At 32.8% G+C, this 19117-nt stretch overlaps 1 protein-coding gene across 1 annotated transcript; it reads left to right on the forward strand.

Annotated features, from left to right (window-relative positions):
- The first annotated feature begins 16004 nt into the window (after nt 1–16004).
- On the forward strand, nt 16005–18678 carry LOC130613560 (uncharacterized). Its single transcript, XM_057434887.1, has 7 exons — nt 16005–17148; nt 17355–17435; nt 17524–17540; nt 17888–17975; nt 18049–18077; nt 18155–18301; nt 18628–18678. Exons 1-7 carry the CDS (start codon nt 16353–16355, stop codon nt 18676–18678), a joined length of 1209 nt encoding a protein of 402 aa, XP_057290870.1. The 5' UTR covers nt 16005–16352.
- The last annotated feature ends 439 nt before the right edge of the window (nt 18679–19117 follow it).

The raw sequence follows: 19117 nt of genomic DNA on the forward strand, positions 1-19117 counted from the left end.
TTGTTCTGTTCCGAAAATAAATTATTTCTAGCAACGTAAGATACTCTTTTTGGCGACTTGAGAGAAAATTTCGACGACATGAAAGAAAAAATGAACACATCCAAAGTGGATGTGTTCATTTTTTCTTTCATGTCGTCGCCTGTTACAGACAAACAGACACACTCTCCGTATTATTATAATAAACTTTCGTGTGTCTGTTTTTGTTTGACAACAAATCACTTTTTGTAAACATTGATATATTAGTTTGACGTTAATAACATAATATTGATTGTTGAAGCCATTACATTGTACTTTAAACTTTAAGGCTAAATATCTTGGAAATATGGTGATTACATTAGTTATTTTTTACTGCGCAGATAATTATAAGCCCCTGAGAGTAAATTTAGGCCATTTTATTATTGCTAGACTAATGAAATGACATCCAATAACTTTTAAACTTCAACATTTTGTAACAGTTTATTTAAAACATATTAATTAACATTTAAAAGGAAAATATTTTTTTGTACTTAAAGAAAAGTTGACTTCATCCAACCTATATCGGTCAAAGTGCTCCCTCCCAAATCAACTGGATTTTTCCGCAAGACATTTCACTAGTTCAATAATACGCTAATTCCGTGCGTCTTTATGTGACAGGAAAAGAAGATGTGCTCAATCTCCTTGTTTTTTTGCATAACTTGTAAATAAAAAAAACGTCAATAAATTACATACCAATAGTGAAGCTACTGCATTGCGAGTTGAGACGATTGCACTTTGAAAAGAAAGAAAACAACTAACATCATACTAAGCAGAAGTAACTTTGGGCCAACTAGAACCAAAATAGGAAAAATTAAATTAAAAAAAGTGTTTCAGAACAGACTTAGTAAAAAGTTTGTACTAGATATATACGTTTTATTAAACTTCTCATTATTACAACCTTTTGTAATATCAGTTTTCCTATATGATTATTATTTTTTTACAAAGATGCAGAGAAAGCAACAAATGGGTAAAGGTATGTGTATTTGTTTTATGATTCTCTCTACGCAAAAAGTAAATTTGATTCTTTCCTTAACACCTATTTACTGTTACCTAAAGCACTTTTAACCGCTTGTTTAGATTATCGCAAAAGGATGTATCGCCTGTACAAATATTCCAATAAACTAAACTCACCAACAAATACTAAGAACTTGAAGAGAAACTTCAACGATTTACCGCAAAACATCATTTGATCTGACTTTTTTCCTTTCTATGTAGAAATGCCTTGGTTTAAGAAAGTTGAAGAAAAACAAAAAGAAGAAGAAGAAAAACAAGTACTTAAATTTTACATTTCGTTTTATCTAAAATTTGGTAACATGTGTTATAATACAAGGGAAATTGAAAAAAATGATAAAGCTTAACAAAACATTTGGTCTTAAGACTCTTAAGACTCAGCCCCTTCTCAAAGACAATGCTTATATTGATTTACTTAAAAAGTATCTGGAAATATTTTTAGCATGTGGTACGCCACGCCCATGTTTAAAAGCTTCATCTCATACTTTATCGAAGTTCGTGATGTATTAGTGATTTTCTTCATTAAAATTCTTTATCTGAGCTTTCTGCATTATAAATAGCTAAACACATCTCGTCTCTTGCTACAACCATCCATTTATAACCCAAAGAGTTAATTTTTCGTGTAATAACCCGCATTTACATCCTAGAAAATTTACGATTTTTTAAATTTTTACAAGGTGGTTGTGCAATTTTGCGCCATAGGAAAGTATCTGTCTTGATCCAAAACGAAGTATCTTTCTAATCAAAAATGCACAAAATAAACGTTATATTAAATGAACGGTCTCGTATCAAGTTATTTAGACCTATAAAGTAATAAATTATGTATAAAAAGCTAAAATATTACTTTTGCAAGAAAACAAGATGACAGTTACAAGTTCAATATTTTATATATAATAAATTACTCTTCATTGTTAAAAAATCGCGTGAGAAATCTAGACCACTAGATCATTTTTCTGGTTTCCTATGAAACTATAAGGAAATACTGCATGTGTCTCTCTTATTTTTAAATCCTGTGCTTTAGATGGTGAAACATGAATAAAAGAAGCATTGATGATTTTAACACTGCAACGTTTTTGAAGTTAGAAGCAAAGATAATAGTAGTTGTATTTTTTAGGATTGTAGATTTTTTAAAGATATCTCAATTTACTTTATTAAATGGTGATGTTATTTTCATTTAAACCCTTTTCTTTATCTGTTCAGATTAGTCCTAGTTACCGAGTAATTTTTCATTTGTTCTTATAGATACAAAGATTTGCCTCATCATGTTAAATCGCCTGCTTGATTATAGACTTTAAGGCCATTACATATCAAAATGAAGTTTAATAAATCATTTAGTTAATAAAAGATATGCATACCCTGGTACCTTTGAAATTTACATAACACCACGTCAACAGTAACACGACATAATAACTCATAGATAAAACAGTCATTTTCTCAAACCACCGCTTGTTGCTAAACGTGCTGGAACTTAAATTAACTATATATTTTTCCGGCTTTAAAAAAAAGAAATATATCGTTTTACATAAAACAGACGAATAATTTAGTATATGCTCGTCTTCTGTTTCATACCTTTCCAGCGAAAGCTTCACAATTGGATATTGATAAAATTAGGTACGTTGTTGATTTTGGATACCGTTTGACCGACGGACAAAAAAATATTTATATTACAATAACATTCGTGTTTGTACACTCTAGCCCTAACGCGTTTACCATAAGCAACACTATTTTATAGGCTTGTTATTGCTTACTTCTTCGAAAGACATGTGCTGTTATCGCACTAATCCCAATTAAAAAAGATTTTCTTCACAAAGTCTTATATTTACATAATAAAGTTTATAATTATAAAGTATCGGGTTGTATTGGAGTTAAAAACTAATCTGTAAAAATCGTCATTGTTTCTGTCCTTATTTGATTTGGGTTTTCATTCTTTTTTTCCATTAATACATGGGTTCTTTTGCTTATTGTCTTAAAATTATGTTTAAAATTGTACATTTAGCAATAACATTTAAAAACCTCATTATTATTTTTTCAGGGAATACCTAAACATAGTACTATTACAGCATAGATACCGAAAACTGCATCAAGAACTGTTTAGCATGGCAAGCAGTAGCAACTCCTAGTAATGAACTGCTAATTATTCCGTCGAAGCTATCTGATAATTCATGGGACGATATGTCTGTTGATTTTAACGTGGTATTTAGTCTGTAATGCAAAAGATAATTTCAGTTTGTAATTCTTGTTATTGTTTTCGTAACAGATGATCATAAGGAAAAAATTTTCGGGACCAGATATTTTCGCGGAACATACCATTCCGCATTGTGTTCCCGCAAATAGTGAATTCCGCGGAAGATAATTTTACAAATCAGGGACTAAAAATATAATTTTGCGGAAGATATTTTTTCAATTTAAGGCAAAAATAATAATTTTTGTTGCGAGTTAATTGAGACTTCAAATTGCCTGTCCCTCGAATCTTATTTTTTAATTAGAAAAAAATTTTCTAATTAATTTTTTTTTTATTTTTCATTAGAAAAAAAAAAGGATTAGAATAATCTGAATGCACCAGAAAGATATCCTATAAAAACTATGACGTGTATTGCTCCAAGGCTCACTAATAATAGAAGTAGTGCTTAAGATTATACAAGAGGACGTTCTCCAGTATTTTGCGGCATTTTTAACCTTTTTTGGATGTCGTGCAAATGTATGCAACAGGTAACTTCTTTTTGTAAGAGGTTCTAAAAGTAGAAGGTATTGTAGTATGTAGTATGCGTTTATAAACCTTGCAGTAGCTACATCATTTCAAAGGAAAAAAAGAGGTATGGCACTTTTAAGTTATGTCTAAAAAAGCAAGCAAAGAAAGCAATACAATGAAAGAATAATCTTGTTTTTCCCACTGCCTGTGTTAGCTTCACATATTTTCTTTGGGAAAAGCTGATTAGATTCCTTCTCAATGAATTATGCGACATGTAGTGGACAAAAATTAATTGCGCCTTGGTTTAAGCAACTTAATTTTACGAACAAAATAGCAGGAAAAAAATTGTTTATTTATTTAAACAAAGTGCATTGCAGAAGCGTGGCTAAACACAAATTGGTGAAAAGAGAAAATGGGTAGCTATTTTGTGCTATTTCAGCTGGGCGCCATGCATTTACATAATTTTTTGTTTTCTTGGTAATAGCAGCTATATGCACTAGCATTTATGCTTTCAAATGAAATAAGTGAAACGTCTGTTTACAGTTAATTGTTCATCTTGTTGGCAAGAGGTACGTTCTTCTGTAACAATTCGGCAAAAATCAAACTATAACATTCTAAAGTTCTTGTTTTGTCCTATAAATTTAAATGGTGTAGCTACAGCGTTGCCCTAGTTTAGGCTAGTAGGACAGAAAAAAGATAAAGAAAAACTGAAAATCCTCCATTGTACTACGCGTGGTGTCGAAACACGTGCTTTAATCAGCTTATACTTTTAAATCTGTCGCTTTAAGTTTCTAACAAAGTAATATTTAAGAAACTCTAAACGTCATTGGTTTAAAGAAAACAACCATTATTAAAGCTTGGCTGTGCTATTATGTAATGCTTAATTAATTTTTTAAAAAATGGCTGCAAATTTTGGTCGCTCTAAAAAAGTCATTTGTGGTAAACAAGATTTTTCTACACGTTTTAGGAAATGTTATTTTGACGAAGGAACAGGAAAACGAATGGAAATACATATTTATCTTTGTAAAGCATATTTCTAAAAACAAATATACAATTACAAAATGAACTTGTTAATGATATAGGTCTACAAAACCAATATAAAAATAATATAGCTAGCCAATCTCTGGTTTAGTAAGTTTAAGTTGTAGAAATGATTTCTTTAAAAAAAGTAAGACCTATTTAATGAAAATGTTATGCACGCAAAATTATCCGTGACTAAACTTGATTGACCTAGGCTGGGCCTGCCTTTTACAATCGTTGAGTCGAACCACGGAGATTCTTATATAGAGAAAGAATTTATAAAAAAGTGTGTATACTAAACGTCAATTTTTTTACTTAAATTTTTCTCTATTTCCCTCCACAATAAGCACTAAATCAAATGGTATTATATTCCGATAATAAATGACAGACAACTAAAAATGCTACTTTAACTTTTTAAAACAGTGTTTATTGTACATATCAAGTTCTATACATCACAAAATTGCCACTTTAACTCCTTGAATCAATGCTTAGTGTAAACTTTTCAATTTGTGATTGACCCAAAGTTAACTGTGAGAAAATGATAACTCTAGCTATATGTACCTTAATCTCCACCCATTAAGATTCAGATTGTGCTAGCTTGAGCATTTAATGTTCTGCAATGTTAAGTCAAGAAAGGAATTTTTGTAGAAATACATCACCCTCAACTTGATTGATACACAAGACATTTCAATACGTCACCACTGTTGATGCATGTAGACAAGTGTAGATGGACGTGTTGACAACGTTAGACAACATTCTGGAGAATAATAAGCTATTTATTTTGATTTTCCCTATGTTAAATAAAAATTGGAATCACAAAAACTGGGAAGAGATGTAACTGGTTTCAAAGCATTTTTCATATTATAGGGTTTATTATGGTGGATTTAAGTAATCTATATATTAATACGCCTTGTGTGTGTGTGAGCACAGTGAGACCAAGGCCCAAAAATTACGGGTTTCCTGTCCTGAGTCCGCTGCTCACTCCTTCATAGGCGTGGGCAAGCGGGAATTTTGTTAAGGAACTTGATTCTTTTGTTTTAGCTCTGCAACGGTTTCTTATTGGTGTCATGTGACGTTTATCGAACACGTGGATTGGTTTAGAACGTTCGATTAAGAATCGAATCCATTTACATCGCTAAGGAAAAATAAATAAAACAAACTGTACAAACGGACAAAAAACTGAATTTTTTTTTTTAAACATAACATAGTCATAAAAAATATGACTATTGTTTAAAGCGAAAGAAGAAAGTGGGAAATTCATTGAGACAAAGTAAAAAACGAGGAACGCATTTCTCTATACTTCATTGCTTCAAAATAAACCTTACATAAACATTTGAAGAAGAGCATGGTTTTACAAGTATAGCTCAGTAAGGTTTGTGTTTGTGTGTAGTTCGTGCTTTTCCAGTTTTGATGTAGCTAGGTATATTTTCTAGCTAGCATAAAAACAGTCATCAGTAGCCACGAAGTAGAACGTTTTTTCTAACTGATATACCTATCCAGCAATATGCACTTTGTAGTTAGATTCCACTTTATTTCTCTAGCCGCCAGGCATTGAGTTATATTGTTATTCTTTTAGTTATTTGTATCTAACTAGTGTTAGCAGTTTTTGCTAGGAATATGACTTACAAATTATTTGACTTAAGCTTTTAAGCATAAACCGCGGAAGATTTTACAAGCAATATTTTAATAAGGAAGCGTCACAGCCAATAGCTATAATATTTTACTGATATTCACTGATTTTTTAAGGATAACTGGAGGGCACTTTTGTGCCTTAGGATAGTTATTTTTACATTATTTGTAAACTTACATGGGAGAGGAACACATGCAGGATGAAAAATTGATTTTTATTTAACGTGTTGTAAGGGTCAAAGAAAAAATTGTTTTTGACACTTCGTGTTTAACTTATGTTAGGCAGGCAGTACTGCATGTAAAATACCTAAAGGACTGGCTTTTGTAAAATCTCAACTTACAAAGGTTTTTGACATTTTGAAAATTATGAGGGTTTCAGAAATTTTTGGCATAATTGTCCAATTATGTTGTGTGTTGCAAACGGGTTTTATGTAAACTTTTTTTAGCGAAATGTATAAGTTTAAATTTTATGAAACAGCAAAAATCTAACGTTCCTTTGCTGTTCATGAAATTTTCTTTCCCCGAAAATTTTTTACAGTAAAGAAACAGAAATGACATATTTTTAAATCACCAGCGACCAATTTGGGTTAGTTTTGAAAACTTGGGTCCCTAAATCCGATTCGGAATGAACAGATTGATGACAACATCACAAAACCTTTAAACGACATTATTTCCGTAATCGTTTATCAAAAGTACATGAATCTTTTACATTTTCTTCATCGGCGTTTCGAGCTCTACATAATAGGGGCAACGTGTAAACAAATTACCGAAAAAAAATTGCCTATTAGCGTCAGCAAAATTTATCTCTTTAATTTACTTTAAATGTGCATGTTCATATACATTATTTTGAGGAGAGTTTCAAGCTCTTCATAATAGGTGTTACGCGAGTTAACAAAATTGTAGAAAAATAATTTTATATATAAGACAGTGCTGGTGCTATCAAAATTTAAATGACGGCTTTTTTTCATTTTTTCTCTGCCTAAGTGGAATTTTCCAAGGGCCTTATTAATTTCTTATAATCATACGTCTGTGACCGACAAAGTGGACATCCTCATTTTCCTGTCGCCCGAAAAATGTATGTCTAATTTGGTAATCGTTCTGAACTTACGCCGCGAGGTCAATGCATTTCGGCTGACGCCAATGCGTTTAATAAGATTGATGAAGCCATTGCATTGCAGTTGTAACTTTGGGGCCAAATAGCTTAGAAACGAGGTGTTGTCGTCAGTCAATTTCCAAACCTGGATGTCCGAATTCGTTTCTAAATGGAAGAGTTGATGATGTCATCAGAAAAACCTGTTGCCCTGCCTTAGTTGATTCGTCCACGGGCCTTATCGACTAGTATATAGTATTTTTACTCTGTTTTGTGTGATGAAAAATGAATGAAGAAGACCAAATATTATTCTTTCATCTGGCAGTTCTGTCAAACTTTTAACATTTTTTATCGCCACGTATGAAAGCTGATTTCAGTTTTTTCAATGTCTGAAATGTTAAAAATCTAACCGGATAAAAGCTTTTGGTTATTATACTAAACTTTTCTTTTCATAACATTTAAATTAATAAGAACAAATTATATCTCTTTAAACAATTTATCTTCCATTATTTCAAAAAAATTATAAATTCCAATTCTTAATTAAAATTGACGTTATTATAAAAAACGTATGCAATTTAATTCTTAGCCTCCTCATTTTGTATTTTGAATGCTTTTTTGTCGTATTTCTATATTAGTAAAATTCTGGCGTCTATTCCTGAAGTGTTATATAAAGGCAGTTAATCTGATTTAGGCGTAAAATATTAATAAATATAAAAAGTATGGAATATCTTCTCATCATATTCATGCTGGCTTCCATCTTACCAGTTCATGCATCGTTGAAGTAAGTATACCGCTTTCAATAAAAAATAGAAGCAACGTACATTGGTCCTTTTAATCGCTAGATTTTGTTAATTTTAAGATTTTAAATCTTTCAAAGGCTAAGACTTTGCCAGAAATTAAGAACGTATTAAAAAGAACTCAGCCTAAAATAATGTAGAATTGGTAAGAAATTGTTTTTACATTTTTGTACTAGTATGTTACATGTATGTTTTTTACCAACACATAAGCTGGGCTATAATAGACAGCAAAATACAAAACAGTTTAACTTCACATATCAAACTTTTCTTTCAGTGATACATGTCCTACAAAACCGAATCCAGACTGTCAATTATTTCCTACAACTCGCACGTATGCCTGCTCGATATATATTGGCAACCAGTTGTCATATAACAAAGAGAAATTCGATCAATACAACAGTGACATCCAATCTGCAATTAACTTGACACTAGTTGTCCTTGGCAACAGCACATGCACAGACTTGCTGTTCTTCCTAATGTGTTCACATTTGCATCCAAAATGTCAAAACATACCACTACTATTGGCGGATGTTAACAAGACAAAACTACAACTTTAAAAAATATGCGCTGAAACGTGCATGCATTTGCACCATGGTGTATGCAAGAATGATCTCAATCAATTTGGTGAAATGGTTAGGCAATTTGCAAGTATCACTATAAGTGCAGAGGTGAAGTCGCTTTTGACAGACTTGCTAATTTATAGGTGTAACGACAGGAATGTTTTTGCAACGAAATTATCCAATCCTGCGCCTGAATGTCTTCTCATCACAGGTGAATTTATATTGCCGTTTCTTTGTTTGGAGGCAGGTCGTGTCAAAGTGCTGCCATAAAACACGATAAGGTAAAGCAAATTAAATTAAAAACTAGTTGTTCGCCAATGGAAAAATTTACTCTTTCGCTGGTTAGCAGATCTCTGCCCCTTAAATATTTTCCAATCGGTATTTCGAGCATTTTTTTGTCTGTTAGGATGAAGTAATTTGAGTAGTGTGTGAGAAAGTCCGAGATAAAGCTTCGGCGCAACCATTTCGTACCGAAAAAATACCGCTATTATTGTAGTGACTAGCCGGGAAACCCGGCGTCGAAACGCCGGGGTAAGCCACAAGTCAAGGTGTGACCATGCGTTGAACGCCCTGAGGAGTGCTTAATAAGAGTCGTAAACTGTGCCACACGGTCAGGTGGGTGCTTTAGTACAGGTATGCAGTATGCCGTAAATCAAGTAAAGCGCATACACCATTATAGTGTTGCAACTGTCGCATATTTTTCAAAAATTAACTTTCCCGCAACAAAAACTGAAATAAAAACAGAGCTTACAAACCGTTGTTACTCCGTCAAAGCAAAAACAATTAGTCAATATTATTTTATTTTGCGGAATAAGTTTCACTAAACGTTAAAAAGTTAATCGTGACATCGGGCTAAGCGTTGAGTACAGTTAAACAGAGTTGAAGAGGCGTGTAGGGACAATACCCTTTTGAAAAAACTTTCTCGCAGACTCTGTTTAAATAAAAACACAAGAAACAGTCCATTACCAACACGGGGTTGAGCGATTAGTCCAGGTAAACAGTGTTGCACACCCGTACAGACGTGATTCCCGAGAAAGTTTAAAAAGTAATTGTCACAGTGGGCTGACCCCTTAGCACAGGTAAACCACATCGTACATGCTCTAGGCGTAACAGCCTTTTCCAAAAAAATCGTCCATTATTAACACTGAGCTTAGCACTTAGTACAGGTAAAATGTGTCACACATGCCTATAAGCTTAATAGCCTCTTCCAAAATACTTCAGTTTAAATAAAAACACAGGAAACAGACCGTCGTTTAACAACACGTGATAGGCACATAGCACAGGTACTGTGTCTCATTAATAAACTTTTGACTTTTGCTAAATGTTATATTACAGTAAAGTGGTAGCTAACTACTTAATTGCATTTAGTATGAAAAAGATTACTTAAAAGTTCTGTTGCAGCCAACTGTATTTGGTTACTTTTACATTTTAGCTAGAGGTAGCTAACCCCAGTTCACAACCAAGTAAAAATCAGATTGGCAAAGTTAACACAAAAATCAGAAATGTTAGCTAACATCTACGTTGGTAGCCAGAATCTTAAAATTGGTTTTGTTTAAGATTAATATATGGCTAGAGAACGTGACAGTAAGAGGCAAATAAAACTAATACAAATCTTTAGGTGGCTGAATAGGTAGCTTAGCTAGTAGCTAGATAGCTAACTATAAAGTATAGGTGAATAAACCAGTAAACAAATAAAAAAAATACCCGAAAGTAAAAGAAACTGCAATCTTGTTAGAATACAAATAGAAGTATCAGAAAGAAAAATTAAAGCAAACAGTTAAGAAACTTTTCTTTCTCCAGCAATGAGTTGGTTCAATCTGCTTGCCAAATTTCGGACCGACAACGTAAAATCGTTGCTACGAAATATAAAGATTATATTTCCAAAACTTCGTAGCAACACAAGATTGCAAAGTATTTTCATAAAAATTACGACACGTTTTATTTTTGACATGTTTCGACTTTACCAAAGTCATCTTCAGAATATTATACAGAAGTTGATACATACACTCTTTATACAAACATTTTTTCGAAAGTTATTTAAATATTTCCCAAAAGTACAATTTTATATGAATTATACACAAGCTAATCCATGTTGACAAAATAATATTAGATAAACTAACAAAAGTTAGTTAAATAAAATTTATATACACAATTTGTTTAAGACAATTAAATATTTCCCAAAAGTACAATTTTTTAATTTTATTAAATGAATTTACACATGCTAAATCAATATCTAAGTAACAAAAACGATATTGAACAAGCGGCTAATACAAAACATAAAATTAAACGGATAAATTGATGATGCAATGCTTAACTTGTTTATTGAGGTCTGGTTTCAACCAAGAAATATGCATACCCACTTTGAGTTTCCTCTGCCAATCAGTGTCTGCATGATCCAAAATAGAAAAACAATTTTCGTTACATAGTAATTTACAGTTAAGATTTGACTGCATATGCTTAAATATTTGTGAGTTTTTATCAGTTTTCAAATGTTCTTTAACTCTACTAGAAATGTGCCTGGTGGTTTCACCCACATAGCTAGCATTACAACTAGCACAAACAAATTTATACACAAGTCCAGATTTAAAAGATTCAGGAACTCGGTCCTTGCAAGAAAAATAATCTTTAATTTTACACGACTTAAAAACGAGGCACACATTGATTTCTTTACACATCTTATTGACAAGTTGATTGACTTTTTCTTTGGCAGTATTAGAGTACTTGCCAATAAAAGGCAATTTAAAATACCTCTTTTCTAATACATTAGTTGTCTCTGTACTGACAGCTGTAGAAAAATTCTTATCAAGGTAATTTGAAATATGGCGGTTTACTAGTTTTGTAGGAAAAAAGTTTTTTCTCAAAATTTCAGTCAGAGCCTTAATATTAATGTCAAAGTGTTTCCAACTGTTGTTAATTTTGAAAGTCCTGTCAATTAGTGTTTTAATGGGACCTATTTTATAGATTTTTTACCACACCCAGCAGTTCAAATAAAAACAAACTATACAGCCTATTGTTTTCCTTCTGCCAAGAACAGACATCCAAAGTGTTTGCTTTACGAATTAAAAAATGGCAAGAGGGTTTTTCACAAATCTCGTAAAGCCCTTACCACGCTACATCATTTCAAGTGATTTTATTTTTTGAAAGAGAAATGTCTCGCAATTTCGGCTTAAATAAAAAGACAGACAACAGCCTGTCGTTATCCCGTCTAGCTAAAAGTCACCCAGTAAGATTACTTTTTCACATACAAAATTATGCTTTAAAAGTATTACAGGTTGGTCGAGACTGTTGTTGAATAGTCTTGTTGATTTGTGTGCAGCAAAGGTCTCATCGAGTCAGGAAACCTTAGACTTTCACTGAAGTTTATAACACACTGTATTTAACATGAACAGACTAAGAGAAAATTAGCTGCTTTCGTTTTTTAGCTACTAGAGGTAAAAAACAAAAATGAGATCAGGTAAGATAACTCAGAACAAAAAAACATAGATACAGCTAGCTGACTACAGTAGCTTCCTTCTCATGATGGAGCTACGTTTAGTTATAACTGTTCTTCCTCGGTTGGAGAAACCTATATGACGGAAATTCAGGGTAATAAAAACAAAAAAATGTCTAAAGGAAGAAAGAAAGTTTTGGACAATAACAAATGCTTAAATGGCTTGCTTTTTCATGGCATTTCTTTATCTCTTTTTCACTCTAGCACAGTTCAAATCATGCTTAAATTTTGAGCGATTCTTTTATTCTCTAATGTTTGGACGTTGCTTCATCTTTAGTTCCCTTGATTTACCTTTGTAATATTTGATAAAGATGCCATTCAAAAGACATGGGTTTAGGGCTAGTTAAGGTTAATTTTACAGAAAAAAGATGGTGAGGTCATTCTGGAAAAATATCAGATTTGGATAAGGCAACTTGCTGTGACTGTAACAATAAAATTTTCTACTTTTTTTTAGCTCGTAACGAATTTCAAAAAGATGGTAAGAATGATATTAGTTTATCAAAATTAAAATGAAAAAATTGCCAAAAATGTTGTTGCTCTTTGTTCGTTAAAATGTGAGAAACTTTAACTTAAATATTTGTAAAATCCAAACCAGATATAATCAGAATATATGGATATATGGGCCATTTTGTAATGCTCAAGTTTCTTTCATGCATATCCACGTAACTTAAATCTCTGTTGTTTGAAAAAAATTCTCACAACACGCCTGTTTTTTTAAAAAAAATAATAAGTTCGTTTCATTAGGCCCATGTTATAAGTTGTGATATGCCGATCCAAACATACAAATTTCAGCCAAACTTCCAAAATTGTGCTACTAAAACCAATATCTAGATGTGCTGCACGGCTTGGCTGGACTGCATGAAACCAAATGCCAATCCAGGCTAAAGCATGGGCATCAAGTTCTAAAACCTTACAAATTTTAGAATATTTTGTCAAGCCAAGTCAAAACAGAGCGTGATAAGAAATACGGAAAAGTTCGGCACGCACAACTTTTATATCGGCTAAAATAGTAAATGCCAAGTACATATGACTGCGGATGCTTTTTGTGAGCGCAAAAGACGGTTCTTCTGCGTATTTTAGAACTCATGAGGTACAATTCACAATAATGTAAGTATTATATTTTTTTTATTTTACAGATACATGTGACGGGAATGGTTTTAATTATGCAGGTGATATAAATAAAACAAAATTTAATCAAACCTGTCTGCCGTGGTCTTCCGCATGTTTTAAACAATACAGTCTGCTAGATATTTCTGGTTTTAACGAAAACGACAATTTTTGTCGAAATCCATCTGGTTACAAGGAGAGACCATGGTGTTACACTCTACCTAACGGAAAGGGATGGCAGTATTGTGAGGTACCAAAGTGCCCAGGTAGTTAAATTTCTTCTCTCGTCATGTTATTTTCTCAAGCTTGATATGTAATGAAAATTTTCATTATTTGTTAACTTACCGTAAAATTTTACTTCTGATTTGTAACAAAATTCTCAAACAAACGCAACGTGTTGTAAAGACTAAATAATCGGTTAGAATTTGAAATCAGCAAGAAGCAGTGTTGCATTTTTGCATTCGGCAATGTTATGTAGAACAATAGACTAGCTTAAGGGGACGGGGGAGTATATGAGGTGGGCGTATATGAGGTGGCACTTTTTATGCAAAATGCGCTGCGTCATCCACGGCTATCAAGGTAATACGCCTTGTTTGTATGTGTGTGCGCACGTTGAGGCCAAGGGCCAAAAAATACGGGTTTTCTGTCCTGAGTCCGTTAGTCACTCCTTCATAGGTGTGGAAAAGCGGGAATTTTGTTAAGGAACTCGATCCTTTTGTTATGGCTTTGCAGCGGTTTCTTATTTTTTTGTGACGCTTTTCGAACGCGGTCAATGGTTCAGAACTTTAGATTAAGAATCGAATCCTTTTACCTCTGTAAGAAAAAATAAACAAAACAGACTGTACAAAAGGACAACAGCTGATTTTTTTGTGCAAACACAACAAGCGAAAGAAGAAAGAGGAAGATTCATCGAGACAAAGTAAAAACAATGGACTCACTTTTCTATAATTCATTCCTTCAAAATAAATCTTTACAAAAACATTTGGAGAAGAGCACGGTTTTAGAGATGCAAACTGCAGGTTTTGGAGAATTTAGTGATCAACCCAATTTTTGTGTCAAGCCTAATAAAATATGTAAAAATAAAATTTTTAGTAATTTAATTTTTATGAGTGGGATGTATTTTGAAATTAGCTTAATCAACTAGATTTTTTCCGCAAGACATTCGACTAGTCTAATAATACGCTAATTTTGGTGTCTTTCTGTAACAAGGATAGAGAATGTGTTCAATTTCTTTTAAAGTAGCCTTGAAGGATGTCTTTTTCGTTAACTGTTGTAACGCTACAACGCAAACTGACGTCAATAAATTACAAACCATTAGTGAAGCTATTGCATTGCAAGTAGAGCCTATTGCACTTTGAAACGAATAAAAATAACTAACATTATATCCACTAGAGGTAACTTTAGGCCAACTGACTTAGTCAAAAACTCTTAAAATCCTAAGATCACCTTAACCAGCTGAAAAACGAACTTTTTTGTTAGGGGCCAATCAACTAGTGTGTAATAGATATATACGTTTTTTAAAACTTCTCATTATTACAACCTTCTATAACACCAGTTTTCCTATATGATTATTATTTTATTACAAAGACGCAGACAAAGCAAGGCATGGGTAAAGGTATGTGTAATATATTTTATGATTCTCCACGCAACTAGTATACTTGATTCTTTCCTTAACATCTATTTACTGTTATCTAAAGCACTTTTACACGGGTGATTCAAACGGCCGTACAATGGAATTTAAGCGCATTTGCCGGGAGTCTGGGGCGAGCTTCCAAAATTTTGTAACAAAGTTGCTGATAAAGGCACAACTTCTAATGTCGATAACAGAAATTTTACTCTCGCGTGGCCTTATGTAAATCTATTTAACTAGCATCTAAGGTCTTCAGATGCTGTGGAAAAAATCAAAAAACAATTTTGTTGTCGTTTCCAAGCGCAACAAACGTAAATAAGACGAGACGGTAAATGTCGAGTCAAAAAGTGACCTAGCTAACAGGTCGGCTATAACGTTATATAGAGTTTTTCACCTAATCAAACTTATATGTTACGAAAGCCCAAGGATTATACTTTCTATTTTTTAAAGTTCCATACTGCTTTCAGTTTTTTTCTGAAAAATATTTGTCATCAAAGTTGAACAAAATTCAAATTTTTAAAATGGTGGCACAGACAGGAAAAAAAGCTTATGGTCATGAAATGTGAAACTTTATGTTTGCAAAAAGCTTTTGACTAAGTTAAAAAATATAATTGGAAAGGCAACGATTAAACTGGTTACATAATATTATTTTTTAGAATAATTATAGCTATAGAATGGCAGAACATACAGATCTAACCAAACTTTGTCGCATATGTGGAAATATTTTGAATGGAAGAGTTTCCTATCTTGTAAAGGAAAACCTTTCTGGCCTTCAGTCAGCATTTCAGGAGGACTTTGAGCAAGATGTAAACAAAATACATCCACCAAAATTTTGTAATAAATGTTACTGCACAATGCAAAATTGTAATTTGCGGGGCACAAAAACATCAAAATGCCCAGTAAGATGGAAAGAAAGCAGTGCATCAAATTTCTCGAAAATTAAATCTAAAGGGGGACGGCCTATAAAATCTAAAAAAGGTGGAAGGCCGAAAAAAACCATTGAGCCAGAATTGATGACACCCAACGACATTTTAAAGCTAAGTCCGTCTAAGCCTGTACCGACAATTATTGAAAAATGCATGACACATTTGGTTGGTATCAAAATTAAACAGTCAAAACTACCGAATCAAACAATTCAATTTGCTACAAAAGGACCACAGGTATATAAATAAACATTTAGAATATACATATTTTTCTGCATTTACCTGAAAATTATTCATATTTCTACTATATATATATATATTATATATCTAACAAAGACTAAAAATAAAAAACATTTCTTTATTTTAGCCAATAACGGTTACACCGATCAGCATGCCAAGAAAGTTATCAAATGAAAGTAGTAAAAGAAGCTTATCTGATCGGAGCAAAACAGCTAAAAATATAATCAACATGATTTCAGGAAATTCAAATGATGCATTTGTGAAACAAACAGCTGCGATCATGAAAAAATGTGACAAGGAGCAGCGAAAACAAATAATCGCAGAAATCCATCATGTCTCCATTCCAGCTGAGACTGCTGCCGCCATGAAAGCCACCTTGAATTTGCCATGGAACCTTATGCGAAATATTTCCCGATGGCTTGCCACTTTTGACATCAAACTTGCATCTGAAAAAACAACAAGACAGGTTGCAGACAAGTGGATAGGGAAAGGGCTTGTTGCTGAGCTAGCTCCTCTAACTCGAAAATTTAGTAGTAGTAATAAGCAGCTTGTTGTAGATCCCAAGCCTTGGGTATACCTTTACAATGTTGTAGGTCATATATTAAACCGGTTAACAGAACTGAGTAAAAATAATCAATTAGTTCATCACTCATTTATACCGGATGATGAAATACATGTTAAAATTGGTGGTGACCATGGTGATAACAGTTTCAAAATGAGCTATCAAGTGGCAAATATTAGAAACCCTAATCGCAAAGAAAATACGACCATCTTCAGCATATTTGAGGCAAAGGATTCCGTGACAAATTTAAGAATCTGCTTAGAAAGATTTAAACCACAAATTAGGATTCTACAAAAACAGAAGTGGAATAATTTGAAGATCCGTCTCTTTATGTATGGAGATTACGAGTATTTATGTGCTATGTATGGAATTAGTGGGGCAAATGGTAATGACATGTTTTATTAAATTAAAATAAATATCAAATTTCACATTAAGGAAAAACAAAAATAGCTTCAAAAGTTCCTTCTTTGGGCACATATCACTTCAGATTCCTTAAAAAAATTATGTGTATATTATATATCAATAATACAATGTGTCTTATATAAAATAAAATCTATCTATAAAATTACCTTAGTGTTTTAAATTTTACAGGCCGTCACTGTTGTCTCTGGTGCAGCATAAAGACTGACCAACTTTGCATCCCAAAATTTATTCGTGGATCTTTTCCAAAACGTGAAACTGTGAAAAATATGCCTACTTCAAAAGTCATTTTCTGATTAAAAAAAACTGAAAGCACTTCAAAGTTGTATTTTTCTCTTAGGGCCATGTGTCCTTGATGTAAAATAACTTTTCTACAGCCCTAGAAAACTCTGAATAACAAGTTAATTACCTTGACGTTAGCAACGTAACGCAAATAAGCAAAAATCTTGATTTTTTCTTTCATCTACTTGAGTAGTCTTGTTCCTCGTACCTAGCTCCACTACAACAAAAATGTTTCGCTGAGCCTCTTCGTTGACTTATCACATGTTCGTTTACGGCTAAATTAGATCTATTGGAATATTAGATGGGAGGATAACAATAGATTTAAACTTGCTCTTGGTTTGTTTTGACTACGTAGTTTGATGCCGGCCGCCATTATTCCTCCACGGATGTCGTTAAAAACCCGCGCATGCGCTAACTCTTAGATTCCGCTTCGAACCACCCGTGTTAAAACTGCCTGTTTAGATTTTTGCCTGTACGAACCTTTTAATAAACCAAACTCGTCAACAAGTAGTGAGAATTAAGTGAAACTACAGCAATTTACCGCAAAATATCATTTGATCTGACTTTTTCTCTTTCTATGTAGAAATGCGTTGGTTTAAAGACGATAAAAAGGTATTGAACTTATCTATTATCTGCATTTATCAAAGAACATAGTTCTTCATTGTTAAAAAAACACGTAAGTAACCTAGACCACTATCCCCTTTGCTTGGTTTCTTATGAAATTCTTAGAAAATATTCCATGTGTCTGTCTTATTTTTAAATCCTGTACTCTAGATTGTGAAACACGAATAGAAGAAACCTGGATTGATGATTTCAACACTGCAACGTTCTTTGAAGTTAGAAGCAAAGATAATAGTAATTGTATTTTTTAGGATTGCAGATTTCTTAAAAACATTTTAATTTACCTTTCTAAATATTAATGAAATTTTTATTGAAACACTCCCCTTTATATGAACCCTTTCTTTGTATCTGTTCAGATTAGTCCTAGTTATCGAGCAATTTCTTCTTATATTGAAGAAGAACTACTTTGTTCATCACTAACATACTGCCAAGCAGTGTGCGGGATTCGATCCGCGGTCCCCAGAACTGAGCATTCTCTGTTGAGAATGAAATACGAATGTGCTATGATAAATATTCACCTATGTACAGTTTTTTCTTATAGATACATAGATTTGCATCAGCATATTACCATCATGTGCTTATAAAGATTTGATATAGTTACCGAGTAATTTTTAATTTGTTCTTATGGATAGTTAGTTTTGCCTCAGCATGTTAACACCGCGTGCATGATTATCGACTTTGAGGCCATTACAGATCAAAATAAAGTTTAATTAATCATCCATGATAAAAAGCTGAGCATTTAAAGAATTGGATGTCAATGGAGCCTATGAAATTTACACAATACCACGTCAAAACTAACATGACATAGGACCTTACAGATATAAAAACAGTCATTTTCTGAAATCATCGCTTCTAAATAGTTGCTAAAAGTGCGGGAACATACATTAATTAACATTTCCGGCACCATATATAGTTTTACATAAAATACAGTAATGGACGAAACGTAATATACACCGTCTCCTAATGGCATACCTTTCCAGCGGAAGCTTCGTGACGAGATATTTTGTGAATTTAAGTACGTTGTTACATAC

This window comes from Hydractinia symbiolongicarpus, chromosome 11 (assembly GCF_029227915.1).
Source record: "Hydractinia symbiolongicarpus strain clone_291-10 chromosome 11, HSymV2.1, whole genome shotgun sequence".
NCBI lineage: Eukaryota > Metazoa > Cnidaria > Hydrozoa > Anthoathecata > Hydractiniidae > Hydractinia > Hydractinia symbiolongicarpus.